At 44.7% G+C, this 21,280-nt stretch overlaps 1 protein-coding gene across 1 annotated transcript in view; it reads left to right on the top strand.

Annotated features, from left to right (window-relative positions):
• UTP20 (UTP20 small subunit processome component) overlaps positions 1-21,280 on the top strand; it is a 276,038-nt gene that overhangs the window by 56,670 nt on the left and 198,088 nt on the right. The window contains exons 8-15 of the mRNA XM_063930017.1: positions 2,812-2,967; positions 4,838-4,984; positions 5,063-5,197; positions 5,939-6,016; positions 7,383-7,561; positions 9,648-9,785; positions 15,966-16,054; positions 19,010-19,115. Coding sequence (XP_063786087.1) covers positions 2,812-2,967; positions 4,838-4,984; positions 5,063-5,197; positions 5,939-6,016; positions 7,383-7,561; positions 9,648-9,785; positions 15,966-16,054; positions 19,010-19,115 — 1,028 coding nt within the window. The remainder of the gene's footprint in view (positions 1-2,811; positions 2,968-4,837; positions 4,985-5,062; positions 5,198-5,938; positions 6,017-7,382; positions 7,562-9,647; positions 9,786-15,965; positions 16,055-19,009; positions 19,116-21,280) is intronic.

The following is a 21,280-nucleotide window of genomic DNA, read 5'->3' as shown; positions in this document are numbered from 1 at the left end:
TGTTCACCAAAGTGATGGCGGAGATGATGTTACTACTCCGCAAACAAGAAGTAAACATAATTTTGTATCTGGACGATCTTCTGAAAAAGTCACCGTCCAGGGAGCGGTTGTTGTACAACATTCGTCTCTCAACCAGACTACTCCTGGATCATGGGTGGATTCTGAACCTACCAAAATCCCACCTAGACCCAACGCAGAGGCTTCCTTTCCTGGGAATGATACTGGACACAGAGTCTCAGAAAGTATTCCTTCCCTTGGAAAAGGCAATGGTAATCCAATCGATGGTTCGGACTGTCCTGAAGCCAACCCGGATCTCGGTGCATTTCTGCATACGCCTTCTGGGGAAAATGGTGGCCTCTTACAAGGCGATCCAGTACGGAAGGTTTCATGCGGGGCCCTTCCAGCTGGATCTGTTGTCAATTAGTCCGGATCGCATCTTCACATGCACCAGAGAATTCCTCTGTCTCCAAAAGCAAGGACAAACTTCTCACCTAGTCAAGGGTCGGAGTTTCGGGATTCAGAATTAGATTCTGCTAACAGACTCAAGCCTCAGAGGTTGGGGCGCAGTCACCCAGGGAAGATGGGCCAGTCAGGAAGTCGTCCTTCCAATCAACATTCTGGAACTCAGGGCTATCTACAACACCCTTCGGCAGGCCACATTTCTTCTTCAGAATCAGGCTATTCAGGTCCAGTCAGACGGTGTGTTGGCAGTAATGTACGGCGGAACGAAAAGCAGAGCCGCAATGTCAGAGGTGTCAAGAATTCTCCTCTGGGTCGAAACAACACGCCATGGCGTTGTCGGCAGTCTTCATTCCAGGAGTAGACAACTGGGAAGCAGACTTCCTTAGAAGACACGACCTGCACCCGGGGGAATGGGGCCTTCACCCGGAGGTGTTCCAGTGGTTGACACGTCGGTGGGGATATCCACAAATCGACATGATGGCCTCTCGACTCAACAAGAAGCTCAAGCGGTATTGTACCAGGTCGAGAGACCCACAGGCAGTGACAGTAGATGCCCTGACAACTCCGTGGGTCTACCAGCTGGTGTACGTGTTTCCTCCACTTCCTCTGATCTCAAGAATTCTAAAAAGGATAAAAAGGGAAAGGGTTCAAGCAATCCTCATTGCTCCGGACTGACCACGAAGGGCCTGGTATGCGGAACTTCTCGAGATGCTCCTCGAAGATCCATGGCCTCTTCCTCTGAACGGCTGATTCTAGCCAGGAGAGGGATTCCTGACAAGGTCATACCGCCTATGATCCAAGTCAGGAAAGGGGTGGCGTCTATAAACATTCCCAATATATCTGGATGAAATATGTCTCTTAGTGTGAGAGCAGACAATATTCTGCGGTGGAATTTCATCTGGGACGTTTCCTGCTTTTTCTGCAGTCGGGAGTGGATGTGGGCCTACGTCTAGGCTCCATAAAAGTCCAGATTTAGATTTTCTTACAGAAACAATTGGCTTCTCTCCCTGAGGACCAGACGTTCTTGAAAGGTGTTCTGCACATCCCACCTCCCTTTGTGCCTCCCACGGCACTTTGGGATCTCAATGTGGTTCTGCAGTTCCTCCAATCGGACTGGTTTGAACCGTTACAGGAGGTAGACGTAAAGTACCTTATGTGGAAGACCGTCACACTGTTGGCCTTGGCTTCAGCAAGACGTGTGTCGGAGTTGGGGACGTTGTCTTACAAGAACCCCTACCTAATTTTCCATGAGGACAGAGCTGAACTCTGGACTCTTCAGCAATTTCTTCCTAAAGTAATGTCCGCGTTTCACATAAACCAACCTATTGTGGTTCCGATTGTTACGGACACCTATGCTACTTCAAAGTCTTTGAATTTTGTGAGGGCTTTGAAGGTGTATGTAAAGAGAACAGCTCGTCACAGGAAATTGGACTTGCTGTTCATTCTCTATGATCCCAATAAAATTGGGTGTCCTGCTTCAAAGCAGTCTATTGCACGCTGGATCAGGCTCACTATCCAGCTTGCTTATTAACGGCAGGCTTGCCAGTTCCAAAATCTGTACAGGCCCACTCTTCTAGGTCGGTAGGTTCTTCTTGGGCGGCTGCCCGGGGTGTCTCGGCTTTACAGCTCTGCTGAGCAGCTACTTGGTCAAATTCGAACACGTTTGCTAAATTTTACAAGTTCAATACGGCCCCTGAGGACCTTTCAGTTTGGTTAATTAGTTCTGCAGGAACCTCAGCACTCTCCCACCCGGTTTGGGAGCTTTGGTACTTCCCCATGGTACTAAATGGATTCCCAGTATCCCCTAGGATTTAAGAGAAAATAGGATTTTAATTACCTACCGGTAAATCCTTTTCTTGTAGTCCGTATGGGATACTGGGCACCCGCCTGGTGCTTCGTTCTTCCTGCTCTGTTACTTGGTTCAGTAATGTTGTTTGGTTCAGCTGTTGCTGTCCCTGTTTACAAGTTTGGTTAGCATTGCTTTCCTCTTGTTCTGGTTGTGCTGGTTCAAATTCTCACCACTTTCCTTTTCTATATCCTTCTTTCAAAGTATGTCCGTCTCCACGGGCACAGTTTCCTGGACTGAGTCTGATGGGATGGGTGTGGAGGGAGGAGCCAGCACACCTAATCAAACTTCTATAGTGCTCCTGGTGGACCTGTCTATACCCCATGGTACTAAATGGATTCCCAGTATCCCCTACGGACTTCGAGAAAAGGATTTACCGGTATGTAATTAAAATCCTTTTTTCTATATTCTGCCTTTTACAGTCTACAGTATCACCATTATTTGTACATTTCCAAATTGCACAGTACAGTTGCTGCTATGTTTCAGCATGCTTTGTTTGACAGGCCATACGGCTGATTCTAAGGAAGATGGGACCTGTGACAGAGTCCAAAGAGTTGCTGCCCTGGAGTCTGGTGGGAGAGGCTTTGAAGCAGTTTGTGGAATCTGCAACATTATATATCCACAAGGAACACTTTGAACCACTTTACAATAATATTCAGGTATAGCTGTTCACAAGTTGCATAAAAAATAACGCACATTTGTAGTGTAAAACTAAGAACAGCATGTAAAAGAATCAAGTATCACTGGGGCCATGATAACAATAGAATTTGTTAATATCATAGAGCACACTTTATCAGTGTTTCTAACTTTCTGTCTTGGCTTCATCTTTGATGTTTAATCTTTGCTCACAGACCGTATAGTGATGATTAACTGTGAGCTTTCGTCTATGAGACAGCCAAATTTTCTGTTGGGGAAAAGCTGAAACTACTAATACCACTTTCACATCGCAAATGCCAGGTCGCACCCAGAAATTGGAAACGCATACTTCCCGGGTTCGACCCGACATTGGACCGTAACACTTGCTTCCCTGACCCGACAACATGACGGGTCGGGTTGCCATCGGGGCCGGGACGGAGGCTGCGCTGGGAGATAAGATCATCTCCGTGCCCCCTCTCTCTGTGCAGTGAACGGGTCCCGGGTTGCATCGACTTGGCAACCCATTCACACTAAACAAAACAGTATGGTTAGGGTGTGTTCCAGAACAGGCGCTCAGCAGCTATGGTATAGCAGACCTCATGAGATGTCACCACATCTCCAAAACAACAAATACTACCACAAAATCAGAGATCTGTGTTTATAACCACAGCGCTTTAACACAAAATTATAGACAAATAAAAATCACCATAACGTCCCTTAATGAAGGTTCCAGTGATGGAGTCCTCAAAGCGAATGTTCTGATGGAATTTCTCCAGAGTATAGTAACATGTAAGGGAATAAAAATAAAGACCAATGTGTAGTAGATTCCTTTTATGTATCCACAGTTCTTAGTGTATTTTTTTATATGATAAAGAGGTGGCTTAGGAGCCTACCCCACTCACACTTTGATTAAGAAGCTGTAAGCCCATCAAGGTTTCTTTGCCCAATGCCGTGGCCTCGCCCACTTGAACTACGCCCGGTGTGATGTTTTAGGATGGAAATATATATAAATGAAGCGTACCCAAGAACTCACACTCGCAAGGTGGGTGTTAAACACATCAAGGTATCTTTAGTATGGAAAGGAGTGAAATATGGGTCCACTCAAGCGTGGTCGGTGTGATGATACTCCCATAAAGGTATCTTTCAGTTCTGTTTCCTGGACTGTGTTCATAAAGTGGTAATGTTGGCTCCCCAAAGAAACTCACTCTCCTCAAGTGAAAGCAGGGGGGTACACAAATTGAATAAAAATCACAAACATGAACACTTAAAATGGAGTCCATCCATAAAATAAACAAATAGAAAAATAGCAGCAAAAATCGGCAAAGGGGTTAAAAATTCCAAAGCAGCAGAAAAGTTTTTGTTTGAAATATCCAATAGGTAAATAACTACTCACACTCCTGTTGTCAACGTGTTTCAGCCCTGGCCTGGGCCTTTATCAAGACATAATGGAGTGTGGCAGTTGCTTGATATTTAAAGGGCATGTGCCCAATAGAAATTCAACAGGAAGTGACGTCATAATTTAGTTAGTTAGAATTGGTTATTATTATGTGGTATTTATCCTCTTTGCCATTTTCACAGCTAATAGATCACACTGCACCTGACCCAGTATTTAACCCGGTAATACTGGGTTGAATTACTGGGTCAGACGACCCGGAAATTTGTCATGGCCCCTTTCACACCGCAGAGCGACCCGTGTCGTCCTGGCAATATATCTGGTCGATACTGGGTTATTTGTGCGCTGTGAAAGGGGTATGAGTTAGGGGCTTTGATGAGCGGAGAAAGTATGACAATGTCACCTCATTACCGAAGTTTACAGGACAGAAATGTTAGCATATAGGATTGTCGGTATGCTTAGTAGTGTGATAATTAGAGTTTTGATGTTTCTCTTTCAAGGAGTCTCTGCTAGAGCTCTCTGGGAAAATGGTTCCCAGCAATAGCACAGAATGCTCAGATCAGATGGAAAGACTGCTAGAGGCTTATGCCATCTTGGTGGAATATAATCGCGGTGGAAAGATCCCACATCCAGAACGTGTGTGTACGGTAAGTTTCTCTTAACTACTGCTGATGTCCAAATACAACAGAAGACTATACATATTACCTTTTGCTTTCTCTTCCCAGACCTTAACAGAGTTGCTGCAAACATCAAACCTCTCACCATCTTGCTGTAATACACTTTTATCTATCATTTCTACTTTACTGCTCAGTGAAAGCATTTCTCTACCAATCTCTGAGATAAAAGAAGCCATAAATAAGGTAAATGATAGAATACACACAGTCTGGAACGTGAATAAATTACATCTGTATTTTTGGGTTCCGCGTTTATTAAAAAATAGTTCAAGTTCCCTATTAACTAGTGTTTGACATGTGGGTTTAGTCATGATGGTCTAAAAAGTAACCAATACTTTCCATCCTCCTTGTAGAAGATTTTTTTGTTTGTGTAGTTTTTAAGTTTTTTTAATTTCTAATTTTTATGTTCTACATTGTAGAATATTGACTTACGTAAAGAACTTTTTTGTGTTTTGTGGAAAACAACATATTGGGTGGAATACTCATGAGTTCAATATATTACATTTTATACCACTGCTAACCATGGTTTCTTGTAGTCTCCTTTGCTTTCGTAATAAGATATGGATAATCTCTTATGTGCAGAGTAGTTTTTCCTTTACATGCTTGCTAACTGGATATGAATCCTAGTTATAAACCAAGTCTCTCTCTCTCTCTCTTAAAAGTTATCAAAGGAGTAAATAATACAAAAAAAGTAAATTCTTTAAAACTGATTTAGAATATTTTAACTGCTACTGAGAGTACAGTATATGAACCCAGATTAAGGAGATAAAATGTTTTTATATATAATAAAAAAAAAAATGTGGGCAGCTGGCCCCTGACTTGCTGCTTGTAACATGATATAAATAATACATATGTTCTGTATGAGTAGTAGTAGTGTGTGTGTGTGTGTGTGTGTATAGATCTTTAAATACATATGTTATATTTTAGGTTTTTGAAAGTGGATTTTCCAGAAAGTTGCTTCTGGAGTTTTCAGAAAATATGTTCACAATGAATCAGTTTGAACAGGTGAGTATCAACTTGAGTAGCGAGTGATTACTTGTATGCTTTAGTCCAGTGTTTCACAAACCCGGTCCTCCTAGCCCCTTCCCTGTCTAGGTACTTAGGATAGCCATGCGTGACCACAAGTGCCTTAATTATTACCTCAGTCAGTTTTATTAAGCCACCACTAAGGCAGAGATATCCTTGATGTCTGCAGTGTGAGAGAGCCGTAAGAACGGAGTTTGGAAAGCACTTTATTCAAATCAGTCAGCACGTATTCTTATTCATAATTGCTTTCAAACTGGCAGAGCATTTTGATCTGAGAAATCAATATACAATTAAAGTTTGGGTTTGTACTTTGGCACCACTGTCTGCATTTTTCTTTAATAAAAAAAAAAAAAAAAGAGAAAACTGAACTATTAGAGAAGTCTTTAAAACTAAGTGTTCAGAATAGCTCCTAAATTTAGTTGTTTTGCATTTTCTGGGCAGTGATCCTAAAAACTTTATGGAGCCAATCACAGAGGAAGCCTTAGTTGGGCTGAACCAATTAGTATGAGAGTGTTGCCTGTCATCTCACTTTTACCCACCTCACTGGTTCCTGGGGAGTTGGTAGACTTTATCCATACAGACACTAAATGACTTCTGCCCTCACTATGTGCCCCAATGAGGATTCTTGTACTTAGTGTGTAATTCAGAGATGGATGCAGCCGCGCGGTCGTGTCCATCTAGTCTGTGCAGTGTGCGACCTTACACATTGTAGCCACATCCAGGAGGAATGCGGTTGCAGTGTGATTAACAGCGGCGGCATTCGGAGGGGCGTCGTCGCAGCGTTGGGGCGGGTGGGGTGTTCCGATCGGGGGCGTGTGGGAAGCGTTTTTGGGGCGTCGGCTGACAGCGCAGCCAGGGGTCAACCTTAGATCCAATGCCTCCGCAATCTAATTGTGGATGCATCAGAGGGCGGCCTCACAGCATGCGCGGAGATGAACACCGATCTGGCTGCGTATCTGCGTTCATCTCTGAATAACCCCCTTAGTGATTTAATAGGCTGTATTCCCATGATTAAACAGAATTGGTCTAGTTTTTTTCTGTTTCATCCACAATATCCGTAATCACTTTTTCAGTTACTCTTGGTCTATGTTGTCAGTGGAATAAGTGACTGAAAACTCTGTTTCTACAAAGGAATTGTTGCATCACCCTGGATGGTGTTTAATCCCTATGTACATAATCAACACTTTCCGTTGTTATTTTGGCTACCGCCACTTTATAGGTGTTGGCTGTGTTACAACATATGTTATAGAATGTGGATCAGTACATTCAGATAAATGCTCGTCATCTGTTTTATTGTGTTTTTAATTCTATAAATTTTTTCCTTTATTTATTTTTTACATTTCAGCATTTTCTGCCAAGCCTCTTACAGTATATCTTGACCTTCTTTATTGGAAAGGACACCACCTCTAGGAGTGAGGCCCTGGCAATCTTGGCAAAACTCATTTTGGAAAAAGCTGAGCCTCCTGCTGTTGCTTCAATGGCACTTGAAAAATATCCTCTTGTGTTTGTGGGAAAATCAAAACCGTAAGACCATATATTTTAACGTGGTTCAGACTATTCACCTTCATTTGTTTACAATAGATTTCAGTCTTCAATGTGACTGTTGGATAGTGGTCATACAAGCCATACCACACATTGCATAAGCTCTTGGTCTGCATTCACACTGGAGCTGACCTGTGTTGGACTCAGGAATAACCCTGGTTGCCACCCGGGATGCACTAAACTGGTTTGCCCTTTTCACACCGAGCCAGGACCCAGGTCTCCCCAGCTTGTCCCGGCAATAACCCAGGTTCTCAGCTCAATGTGAAAGGGGTAATATGAACGGTAGCACTTAATAAGCCAAGGCCCTTGGAAGGGCGGGCAGAAAGGATCAGTCGCTGACTCTGTAGAAAAGGATAATGTGGGAACTGAATATAGAGGGTGCAAGTACCTGCTCTTATTAGCTTTTTTTCTAGTTGACTGGAGATATACAAATGTAGCCACGGTCATTGTGGCTGCGAAGCATGGGCACTCCCGGCGCGCCTAGTCGCACCCGTGCCTTACTTCACCGGGCTGTGATTCTTGCCGCTTAATGTAATGCTAATGGCCGCTGGTGCAACTAAGGTGCATAGCGGTGTGTACGCTCATTGCGACATATGAGTGGCACTCGCGCCTAGACAAAGCCACGATGACTGGGGCTACATATGTAACTAGGAGGTGAACTGGGAAGAGATGAGGAGAGCTGGTGGACTTTAATGAACAGGTGCATTTTCAGGGCTCATTTGAAATGTAGGTGGTAGAAAGTCTGATAGGGCGAGTGTGTGAGTTGGAGAGGAGCAAGCATAGGAGAAGTTTTGGATGTAGAAGTGATAGGAGGTAATCTGTGAGGAGACAAGGCGGCAATCAAAGGCGAAGACGTATACATGGAGTATGGATTGAGGTGATGTATGTAAGAGGGGGATGAGCAAAGTAGTGTAAAGTTGAAGAGTTTAATCTAGATTTTGGGGAATATGAGCCATTGAAGGTGGTGTAAGACAGTGGTTCTCAACCGCGGTCCTCAAGAACCCCCAACAGTTCATGTTTTCCAGGTCTCCTCACAGGATTGCAAGTGAAATAATTTGCTCTACCTGTGGGTCTTTTAAAATGTGTCAGTGAGTAATGAATACACCTGTGCACCTGCTAGGTGACCTGGAAAACATGAACTGTTGGGGGTACTTGAGGACCGAGGTTGAGCACCACTGGTGTAAGAGGTATGAGGTAGAACTAGGTCACCGAGATATGAAGACAAGATGAGCAGCAGCATCAAGCATAGATTTAAAACTAGAGAGATATACAAGAGGAAGGCCAGTGTAGAAAGTTGCTGTAGTTCTGTTGCTAAATGACAAGGGCATGGATAATATTTACCAGCTTCCATGCTCAGAATGGTTGGATGTGGCAAGATTGGGAGATAGTATGAGTATGGGAGGAATCAAGGATGACCCCAGACAATGGGTTTGAGAGTTCCAGGTGGCATCATTGCAAGTGGGGTGGGCATTGAAGATTGTCAGCTGGGAAATATCTAGATTACACTGCTGATTAAGTTGTACAACCAGTAGACAAAAACTCCTGTGTAAACTGCATAAAGGCACACTAAACTAAAAGCATTCTTAATATTTTTTTGGGTGTAGTGGAATGCTAGATATGTTAGATAGTTACGCCATCTTTGAATGCTAAAAGTTTGCTTGGGATGTTGCCTGACATTTTTTTACCTAAATTTCCTGTTCAGATTTGCAAGAAGTAATATTATGCCCACAGTGATGTTCGTTCCATATACTGCCACTATTCCTCTCCCTCAATAGGAAGTAGGCGGTTATCAAATAGAAACATCAATTCAGGAGTGCTTTGGGTAGAAATAAGTTGATTATGGGACAGGCACAGAGACAATGGCACTCTAGGGAATGATAGGTTTGCAGAAGCTTTCTAACACAAGATAGATAAAGCCAGCCCCATTTGTGCTGAAAGTGAGAATACATTAAAATGGTAGAGAGTAAATGTTTATTAAGTAAGTTATGTTGGCTTACGTTATACCTTTTTTTAATTACTCCTTAATATTTTCTTAATTTCTGTTTTTATTTTGTATTTTACTTATTAGGGTAAAGTTGAAACATGGTGACTCCCATAAATCTCCAGTGCTGGACTATATATTGTCTTTGGTTCAGCAGACACCATGTGAAGACGTTCATTACTTGTCACACTGTTGGGCTGCTCTACTTGTTCTTCCTCATTTAAGGTACTTATACATATCATCTGGGACCAGAGAGAAAATTGGGAATAATTGTGCTATGTTTTCATGGAAACTAAGTTTTCTTTACATTATTTAATCCAAGACTGGAGTCTGGTTAATTCATCAATATCAAATTGTAACCACCCTCTACACACGGAGGTAGCTGCATCATAGTCATTCATCAGTACTGAACAATTTATAAACTTGTTAGGGGCTAGTGACCTCACTGAGGTATGAGGAATAAATTGATTGGCTACATTGTCATGAATATAATAATTCAACGCACAAAATAACGGACTCCAGTCTCTAATGGACTGGTTGCTTTTTCAAAGAAATGTATCCATTATGAAATATTTCTTCTGTCCTGAGCTGCATACAAGTGTAGGATAGATACATTGTGTATATATAGCCATCATACAGCTCCTTTTAGGTTCTGATATAATTGTATCTCCTCTCATTTTTCCTCAGTCAGTCAGTATTTTATTTGTGTATGTGTAAATTAGAGATGAGCGGGTTCGGTCTTGCTCGGGGCGCTGGCCATTATGGCGGCATGAGGGGTCAGAGACGCACGGCTTCTAAACGGGGCGGCATGAGTCTCCGTACACAGTACACAACTGTGTCTTCGTACACTGTACACAGTACCCATACTGGCACAACAACCTCAGCCAGTATAAAAAAGGCGTAAAACCGCGTGCCTTTGAAGGGGTGGGGCTTCACTATGAGAGGATCCAGCAGCTCACCAGCGCCATTTTCCCTCTGCAGGGGACACAGACGCTGAAAGGACAGGAACGCGCAGCTCCTCCAGTGTGACTCCAAATTACCTCAGCGGTACCAGGGGGTCATAGCAGGGGGGGGAGCGATTACAAGTTTACTAAGTCCCCTTTCAGGGTACTTAGTCTGTGACCCGGCTAAGCTTGGCATTAGCGATAAGGGCGCGGTGGGGGCTGGCTCCAAACATCTATGTCTCCCTGAAGGGCTCTTTTGTGGGTTAATTGTGCTTAACCTTTCCTCTGAGTGTGTGTGCTGTCACATTACATTTTGTCAGGCAAAGAGTGTGTGTCTTGTACCGCAGAGTGTTCCTCTTCACCAGGGGGCTCACTACTGGGTACTCAGGGTTCACAGACTAGCGGGGCTGAACTGGAATGGGTTAATTCTCTGAAGGGAATGATCTCAACTCTTTCTACAAAATTGGCCGCAATGAGAAAGAGACGCAATACTTAAAACAGACTGTTGATGAGTTTAGGAACAGAGACTCAGTCCCCAAGACAGCGTCTCGATCCCCTCCGATTTTTCCGCAAAGGCGATCTCTGGCCCATATCCTGCAGTCTGACTCTGACAGGTCAGACATGGAGGGGGAGGGGGACTCAGAGGGGGGGATGCAGCTCTGTCACAGGGAATAGAGGCTCTTATAGAGGCTATCAGAGATGTTCTGCATATTCCTGATAAGGTGATAGAGGAGTGTGAGGAATCTTATTTTAATGTAAAAAAGAAGTCCTCGATCACTTTTCCTGCGCGAAAGGAATTGAATACCCTGTTTTAAGAACCATGCTAAGTCTACGTATCTTCCTTCTGCAGCCCCCCCAACCAAGAAGACTTATTCAGCTTCTAGGTTACAGTCCTTTCGGACAGCCAAGTTCAAGTGCAAATCCAGAGGTGCTTCTACGTCCTCCAGCGGCGCAAGAGGTAAACCACGCAAACCAGCAACAGCAAGTGCTCAGGAACAGAGCTCAGGCTCTGCTTCCTCTAAGATTTCAGCATGACGGTGGACAGCAGTGCCTGGAAGGCTGTCAGGTGGGAGCTCGCCTACAAATCTTCAGTCAAAGCTGGTCAAATTCGTGCCAGGATCCCTGGGTCATAAATCTTATTTCCCAGGGCTACAGACTGGAGTTCCAAGAGCTCCCACCTCACAGATTCTTCAAATCAAGCTTGCCAGTTTCACAAGAGGCAAGTATAACTTTACAACATGCCATCCAAAAACTGGTACAGACTCGCATCATTGTTCCAGTTCCACCTCATTTACAAAACAAGGGATACTATTCCAACTTGTTTGTAGTACCGAAACCGGGCGGTTCGGTAAGACCAATTTTGAACCTCAAGTCGTTGAACCCGTAGTTACGAGTGTTCAAATCCAAGATGGAGTCTCTGAGAGCAGTAATCTCAGGTCTGAAGTAGGGGGAATTCCTTGTGTCTCTGGATATCAGGGATGTGTACCTTCACATTCCGATCTGGCCGCCTCATCAGGCTTGCCTACGGTTTGCACTGCAGGACTGTCACTACCGGAGGTTCGGAATTCAGAATTGGATTCTGTTAACCACAGATGGGAGCATCAGAGGTTGGGGAGCAGTCACTCAGTGGGTACAGTTTCAAGAAAGATGGTCCAGTCAGGAAGTCGTCCTTCCAATCCACATTCCGGAACTCAGGGCCATATACAACGCCCTTCAGCAGGCCTCATATCTTCTTCAAGATCAGGCCATTCAGGTCAGACAATGTGATAGCAGTAACGTACATAAACTGACAGGGCGGAACGAAAAGCAGAGCAGCAATGTCAGAGGTGTCAAGAATTCTTCTCTGGGCAGAGAGAAACGCTGTGGCGTTGTCAGCGGTGTTCATTCCAGGAGTAGACAACTGGGAAGCAGACTTCCTCAGCAGACACAACCTGCACCCGGGGGAATGGGTCATTTACCCGGAAGTGTTCAGGTGCTTGACAAGTTGATTGGGATATCCACAGATCGACATGATGGCCTCTCGTCTCATCAGAAAGCTCAAGCGGTATTGTTGCAGGTCGAGAGACCCACAGGCGGTGGCGGTAGACGCCCTGACGACTCCATGGGTCTATCAGATGGTGTACGTGTTTTCTCCACTTCCTCTGATCCCTAGAATTCTAAAGAGAATAAAATGGGAAAAAGTTCAAGAAATTCTAATTGCTCCGTACTGGCCAAGAAAGGCCTGGTACGCGGACCTTCTGGAGATGCTCCTCGAAGATCCGTGGCCTCTTCCTCTTCGCGAGGATCTTCTGCAACAGGGCCCGTTCGTCTATCAGGACTTACCGCGGTACGTTTGATGGCATGGAAGTTGAACGGCTGATTCTAGCTAGGAGAGGGATCCCTAACAAGGTTATCCCGACTATGATCCAAGCCAGGAAGGGGGTAGCATCTAAGCATTACCATCGTATTTGGAAGAAATACGTCTCTTAATTTGAGAGCAGAAAATTTTCTGCGGTGGAATTCCATCTAGGACGTATCCTGCTTTTTCTCCAAGCAGGTGTAGGTAGATGTGGGCCTACGTCTGGGCTCCATAAAAGACCAGATTTCGGCCTTGTCCATTTTCCAATAGGCTTCTCTCCCTGAGGTCCAGACGTTCTTGAAAGGTGTTCTGCACATCCAACCTCCCTTTGTGCCTCCCACGGCACCTTGGGATCTCGATGTGGTGCTGCATTTCCTCCAATCGGACTGGTTTGAACCGTTACAGGAGGTGGACGTAAAATATCTTACGTGGAAGACCATCACTCTGTTGGCCTTGGCTTCAGTAATACGTGTGTCGGAGCTGGGGGCTTTGTCTCACAAAAGTCCCTATTTTAAATTTTCCATGAGGACAGAGCTGAACTTAGAACTAGTCAGCAATTTCTTCCTAAGGTGGTGTTTGCGTTTCACATCAACCAACCTATTGTGGGTCCAGTTGTCACCGACACCTCTGCTACTTCAAAGTATTTGGCTGTCGCGAGGGCTTTGAAGGTGTATGTGAAAAGAACAGCTCGTCACAGAAAGACGGACTCGCTGTTTGTTCTTTATGATCCCAATAAGATTGGGTGTCCTGCTTCAAAGCAGACAATTGCGCGCTGGATTAAAGTTACTATCCAGCATGCTTATTCCTCGGCAATTTTGCCATGTCCAAGATCTATACAGGCTCACTCTACTAGGTCGGTGTGTCTTCCTGGGCGGCTTTCCAGGGTTTCTCGGTTTTACAGCTCTGCCGTTTGCTAAGGTCTGCAAGTTCGATACTTTGGCCTCTGAGGACTTTCAGTCAGTTCTGCTGGAACCTCAGCACTCTCCCACCCGGTTTTGGAGCTCAGTTTCCTAGACCGAGTCTGGTAGATGGAGAATAGAGGGAGGAGCCAGCCCAAACTCTCAAATTCTTAAAGTGCCCATGGCTCCTAGTGGACCCGTCTATACCCCATGGTACTAAATGGACCCCAGTATCCTCTACGGACTACGAGAAAAGGGTTTACCAGTAGGTAATTAAAATCCTATTTGCCCACTATTTGTGCAGTGAGTTTTTTGTGCCTGCGTACTTTCAGCTAGTGTGCAGTTTGTATGTTCTCCCATGTTTGTGGGAAATTGCCTAGTGTCTGACAGTATTATCCATTTGTATATAACCTATGGATATCCTGCAGCTACCCCACTAACTGCTTTACTTTCTTGTACCCCTATTTGTCATACACTCTGTTGTTTCACTAGTGTCTGACGCTTGGTTTGACACTGCGTTGTGTGTATTTAACAGATGCCAGTCACCAGGGAAGCTAGTGCCTCGCACTTCCAGATTTGGTGTCCATGCTCGCACTCTCTCAGGGCCTTGGTGGGCACCCTGGCCAAAACCGTTTTTTTTTTTTTGTTTTTTTTTTTAAGGGATGGCTCTGGTGACCTCCATTTTACAGTCGGGATTTTCCGCAGAACCTGGGAGACTGTTTTCAGCCTGACGTTTGTTAGAGCGCTTGGTGAGCCTTCCTTGTTTAGGGAACTCTGAAGGGCTTTGTTCTCTGCTCATACAGTCTTTCAGGCCTGCTGGATTTTCCCCAGACAGTTCTGGACATGGGTCTACAAATTTCATCTTCTAGAATGTTTGGCTTCTATTGATACTCCCAGTTACTCTGGGGGGCGTATCCCAGGTTCCTCGGGCCCTCCACTCTGCGCCTTTTGAACCGTAGGACACAGGACAGCTGCATTGGATCCCCTGGGGGACCTTTTTTCTCTTGCTACTGTTCCTACGGACAGGGCGGTACCTGGCACTGGCTTGGACTTCTTGCCTTGGGTGGTTTCCATGTTTTGGAGTCACCTGGGCATGGTCCTTCATGCCTTTCTGTTATGACTCCGGTGGTATCCTCGTTAGCTGCGGGCCTATAGGCGGGTCTCTGGATTATCACTGTTCGGATTCCCACAGACTGGGCTGGCCAGCTTTTTCTACAGGCTTGGGCCAGGTTGCTTCATCGCCCATTCGCTGAATTATTTAAAGGTGAAGGTTATATCCCCTGAGGGGGTTTCTGCTCCTACTGCTGGTTTATTTTGGAGTTCTTTGGGGCAGCTTCAGTTGGGGCCCCTGTTGTGCAGCTTGCAGGGAAGCCGTGTGGCTTCTGCTCTGACCTTTGTCCGGTTTTTAGGCGTTTGACTCCTGTCTTCAGGTGTCACTGCGTTCAGGTGTAAGGTCCTTTGTGCAGTCCAGGAATGTCCCCACCCTTGAGGGGACAGCTTTGGGACTTCCCAGTGTAATGAATCCTGTGTTCCCTAGTGGACGAAAAATAAAATAGGATTTATGGTCTTACCTTGTTAAATCCTTTTCTTTGAGTCCATAGGGGCACAGGACGCCCCCCCCCCCCCGCACGCTGTGGGAACTTCTTCCTACATGTGTGTGGTTGGTCATCCTGTGAGTGTCTCTCTCTATGGGTGATGTGGTTTCCCTGTCTCCTCTCCTTCCAGCTCCTGCCAGGGGCTTGCTAACTAAAACCTGTAGGCCTTGGGTTGGGGGCGGGATATAGAGGACAGGGAGACTTTGGTGCATGCTGGGCTCCCTATCCAGCCTATACCCAGTGTAATAAATCCTGTGCTCCCTATGGACTCAAAAATAAGGATTTAACAAGATAAGACCATAAATCTTATTTTTAGACTGCAATTTATATTTCCGTTTGAACACACCCCACCCAAATCTAACACACTCTGCACACGTTATATCTGCGCCCCCTGAACTGCACATGGTTTTGCCCATTAGAGGAAGATTTTGCTTTTGCGATCCATGCTGAATCAGTTTATATATAAAAATAAAAAGCTACTAAATGGGAGTGCTGGTTCTATTTCGCTTTTTTTTTTTTTTTTTCATAAAAGTGAGTGGTGATCTATTTATAATATACAGTATAAAGCGTTACTTGTAAGTATTGGGATTTATTTATATTGTGCCGCGTGTTTTTCTTTCTCTCATCAGACCACTGGAGAAGGACAACGTATGGCCAATTTTATCAAACTTTATAGAATGTATTTTCTCTCTAATAAACCAGACAAAGTTCACTCAGGGTAAGTTACAAAATGTAGTAGGTAATATTCTGAATACTTATGTATATTCTTTAGTTTGTAAGTTCTTTTTTGCATCAGTATGTTTCTTTTCTATAATCCTACAAGTCTAATGTGAAAAGCACTTCCTATAGTCAAAATCAGCTAGGTCTGTTTTGCTGTCTGCTAGCTTGTAGTCTCATCACATGGTAGTAAAAGGGTTTCCATTTGAGCGGGACTGCCATTTTTGCCATTACTTTGTCACTGAGTACAGGACCCAGATTACTGTGACCAGTATTTCAGCAATATCTGTGTATGTGCTTAGAAATAGTTTGGTTTTGTCCATGTAGAAGAGAGAACCAATTTTACAGGTATGTGAAGTTACATATGGTTATTTTATTGATGTATAATTATTGCCTACTTTAACTGCAGAGCAATGAACATACTTTGTCTTTTAATATCATTCAAGTACCATGGGAACACATAGGAAACAGCGACCACAATATGGTCACATTCAATATCAGTTTCTATAAACAGCCCTATACTGGCTCAACTAGGACTTTAAACTTTAGCAAAGCAAATTTTGAAAAGATGAGAGTATTTTTCAGGGATATTGAATGGGAAGGTTTGTTTTTAGGAAAAAATACTACGGAGAAATGGGAGGTACTAAAATTCCTGCTAGCTAAAAATACACTCAAATGTATTCCTATGAGTAGCAAAAAAAGGAATAAAAATCATAAACCGATGTGGCTTAACAAAAAGATTAAGGAACTTATGGGCAAGAAAAGGCGAGCATTTAAAAAATATAAATCTGACGGGGAAGCAGAGTCATTTCAGCACTATAAGGAATGTAACAAAATTTGCAAAAAGGAAATAAGAGCGGCTAAAGTAGAAACTGAAAAACTAGTAGCAAAGGAAAGCAAAGCGAATCCCAAAAAATTATTTAAATACATTAATAGCAAGAGATTAAAGAAGGAGAGTATAGGCCCTTTAAAAGACAAGTTGGGAGTCTTAAGCAAAAATGATAATGACATAGCGGACACACTAAAGGAGTTTTTTTCAACAGTATTCACTAGAGAGGACCCAATTCAGGGACTGACACACAATCTCAATAATGAGAATATCACACTGATAGGTACTTATTTAAGCGAGGAAGTAGTCTGTGACCGATAAAAACATTTAAAGATTAATAAATCACCAGGGCCCGATGGCATTCATCCAAGGGTTCTAATGGAGCTTCACTCTGAACTGGCAAAACCGCTATCTTTGATCTTTAAGGATTCAGTTATATCAGGTATGGTTCCCAAAGACTGGCGTATAGCGGAAGTAGTGCCTATATTCAAAAAGGGAAGTAAAGCTGAACCAGGTAATTATAGACCAGTTAGTCTTACATCTATAGTGGGGAAAGTATTGGAAGGTATTCTAAGAGATAGTATTCAGAAGTTCCTTGAAACCAATAAGGTCATTAAAAGGAATCAACATGGGTTTATGAAGGACAGATCCTGTCAAACCAACTTACTTGGCTTTTATGAAACAGTAAGCGCAAACCTAGATCAGGGTAAAGACGTGGATGTAATCTTTTTAGACTTTGCCAAAGCGTTCGATACTGTACCACACATGAGACTTATCTACATGCTACAAGAATCAGGGCTAGGAAGCACAATATGCACTTGGGTCAAAAACTGGTTAGATAATAGGGAGCAGCGCGTTGTGGTTAATGGATCTTTTTCAACTTGGACTGAAGTGCTAAGTGGTGTGCCGCAAGGCTCAGTATTAGGACCTCTATTGTTCAATATTTTCATTAACGACCTAACAGAAGGTCTAGAGAGCATGGTGTAAATTTTTGCAGATGATTCCAAATTGTGTAAGGCTATAAATACAGAGGAGGATGCTGAGTCTCTTCAGAACGACTTAGTTAAATTAGAAGCATGGGCAGCCAAATGGAGAATGCGCTTCAACACAGACAAGTGTAAGGTAATGCACTGTGGTAACAAGAACAAAAATTACACCTACCTACTAAATGGGGTAAAATTAGGGTATTCTGTACTGGAAAAGGACTTAGGTGTCCTCATAGATAGCAAGCTAAGCAGTAGTACCCAAAGTAGGACTGCAGCAAAGAAGGCTAATAAGATATTAGCATGCATAAAACGGGGTATTGATGCTAGGGACGAGAGTATTATACTCCCGTTATATAAATCACTAGTGAGGCCACACCTTGAATACTGTGTACAATTCTGGGCACCGTACTACAAAAAGGATATCCTGGAGCTTGAAAAGGTACAGAGGAGGGCGACCAAACTAATTAAGGGCATGGAGACGATGGAATACAAGGAAAGGCTTGAAAGACTAGACATGTTTACATTGGAAAAGCGGAGACTAAGAGGGGATATGATCAACATCTACAAATATATAAGGGGACAATACACAGAGCTTGCGCGGGACCTGTTTTTGGTTAGATCAACACAGAGGACTCGTGGACACTCGCTCAGGTTAGAGGAGAGGAGATTCCGCACAATACGGCGTAAAGGCTTTTTCACGGTAAGGACAATACGTGTTTGGAATTCCCTGCCCGAGGGAGTTGTAATGGCGGAATCTGTCAACACCTTTAAGAATGGGTTAGATAAATTCCTAATGTATAAGGATATCCAGGGGTATGGTGCATAGTCATGCATTATAGTTACTATAAATAGGGATAAAATGCAACGGCTGACAGCAGCATCAGTCAGAAATTTTAGTCAAATCATCATGCATAGGAGACCACAAATAGGTTGAACTCGATGGACAATTGTCTTTTTTCAACCTCAGATACTATGTTACTATGTAAGTAACCATAGCCTTGAAGGTGAAACTTTACTGTTTGATCTATGTGTAGTTCTGGTGTTAAATATATGGAAAATATGCATGTTCATGAATTTATAGAACGTTAATATGGAGTTTCTTTCAATGTCGGTGCACTGATTGTTTTTTCCCTTCCATCAGGGCTCCTATGTGTAGCCTGCCAGGCCGTGAGCACCCTCCTTAGTTTGGATGACTCTTCTGATATTCTCCAAATCCTTCCTGTGGAATGGGTGAAAGACTTGTTGCTGTAAGTTACAGTTGATGAAGTACACAAAGTTAAACTGATTGAAAGGATTTACTTTGTATAATAAATGTAAGATTGTAAGGTACATCTAACATCAGTGGCAGAAGTTCACCCACAGTGCTTGGAGGCAGGAACTAGGGATGGCCATCGATGATACCATCAGTGATAACCATCGATGGTACACAAACCATCTATGGTGATCCATCGATGGTTTGCACCACTCGATGGCCACCGCTGAAAGGTGCCAGCTGGTCCGCGGACCAATAAAAAAACAGGGGTAGGGTTTAGAGAGTGTCGGGGGTGGAGCTATGCTCCGTGTCCCGACACCAGATTAAAAAAAATATATATATTTGGTTATACCTTTCCATTGATGGAGGGAAACCATCTGGTGCTTCCCCATCGATGGCAAAAGTATTCTACATCGATGGTCGATGGCCATCCCTAGCAGGAACATCCGATCCCACTTTCCCACCCACCATTCGCCTGACTGCACTCCAAATCTCTACCCCAAGGATAAAGGGGAAGCGGTTACAATACTGCTGGTTGGGATCCCAGACGTCACAATGCCGACGCCGGAATCCCGACTAGCAGTGAAATACCGCCACAGGAATCCCGGCGCAGTATGCTTTTCTCCTTGTATGGGTGTCTGCGGGGTGCTCTGACAGCGGCATCAGGGGAAACTGTCAGCGGCGCCGGGGGTGAGGGGTGAGCTGTCAGCTGTGCCGGGGGGTGATTTGTCAGCGGCGCTGGGCATGAGGGGGAAGCTCTCAGCGGCGCCGGGGGTGAGGGGGAAGCTGTAAGCGGCGCCGGGGGTGAGGGGGGAGCTGTCAGCAATGCCGGGGGTGAGGGATGAGCTGTCAACGGCGCCGAGGATGAGGGGGGAGCTGTCAGCGGCGCCGGGGGTGAAGGGGGAGCCGTCAGTGGCGTGTGGGAAGGGTCGGTGGAGGGAGAGAGATGTCTCCGGTGGAGGGAGCAGCAGAGGAGATGGAGCGGACGGGGGGAGGAGAGGAGGAGACGGGGCGAGCAGCGGCTGCAGCAGCAGTGTAACTGGAGGCTCACGGCAGCGTCCACCCAGCTCCAGCAAGCAGGACCTCGCTTGTTGGAGCCGGGTGGACGCTGACGCTGGGTTCCTGCTCACCCCGCTGCCCCCCACCCACTCCTGCTCTCCCTCATCTCAATCCAACTTTTTTTAAAGTCGGATTGAGATTGTCGGAAATGGGGCTAAAACCTGTCTGGTTTGGCCCCGCTTCCGACAATGCACGCTGATCGGCGGCTGAAAAAAATGGGGCCCTAATGAAAAGATCGGAACCCCTTCCGACCTAAAACTGTCGGAAGCTGCCGTCTTTCCGACAGCTTCCGACAGTTATTGAATACACCCCTAAGTGTACAATTACAACTTACACTCATATATGATTTATTTTGAAATGTGTGTGTTTATTTTGAAATGTATGTGTCCACTATGAAATCATGCCATCTTGTTATCCGGCCCGACTGCAGCATGCTACGTTCGGAGCCAGCGGCAGCGGGACTGGCGCACATGTGTGGGCGCCCATGTGCAGTCTCCTTGCGGCCACGCGGGTCCCGCTGAAGGGATTTTGGATTTCTGAATATGAATATGGATTTTTTTTTATTTTTTACTTTGTTTCAAAGGATTAGTAAAACCACAACTTGAAGGGTCTCAAAAAGATACAGCCATTTGGGAATATTGTAGCTGCATTACATCTATGGCCCTGCACTGCCATAAGATAATCGGACAACTCCAGCAGGTCAAGTAACTTTGTAATTTGAAGAAAGCTGGGGAAAAGTTTTCTTGAAATAGTAGCTTGTAATAGCATCCAAACTATTTGATTTGTTTGGCCTTTATTAGTTAGAGGTACAGACAGTGGCGTCACAAGGGGGGTGCGGCCCGCACACCAAGTGTCTCCCGCCAAGGGGTGACACCAAAATGCTGGCTCCTGCTCAGTGATGGGAGCCGAGTGCAGCACTGTTACATTATGTGCAGCACTCTGCTCCTGTCACTGAGCAGGAGCCTGCACTGCAGAAAGAGCACTCCGCACCTCCCGATCCCCCCAAGTGACGAAAATCTGAGATCGGGACGCAAAGCCTCGTCCCTCCCACTAAGCCACGCCCCTTCCCCAGCAAGCCACGCCCACTTATCGCCGGCGTCG

The sequence above is a fragment of the Pseudophryne corroboree genome, chromosome 6, assembly GCF_028390025.1.
Source record: "Pseudophryne corroboree isolate aPseCor3 chromosome 6, aPseCor3.hap2, whole genome shotgun sequence".
Lineage (NCBI taxonomy): Eukaryota > Metazoa > Chordata > Amphibia > Anura > Myobatrachidae > Pseudophryne > Pseudophryne corroboree.
This window is presented reverse-complemented; position numbering and strand designations above follow the sequence as displayed.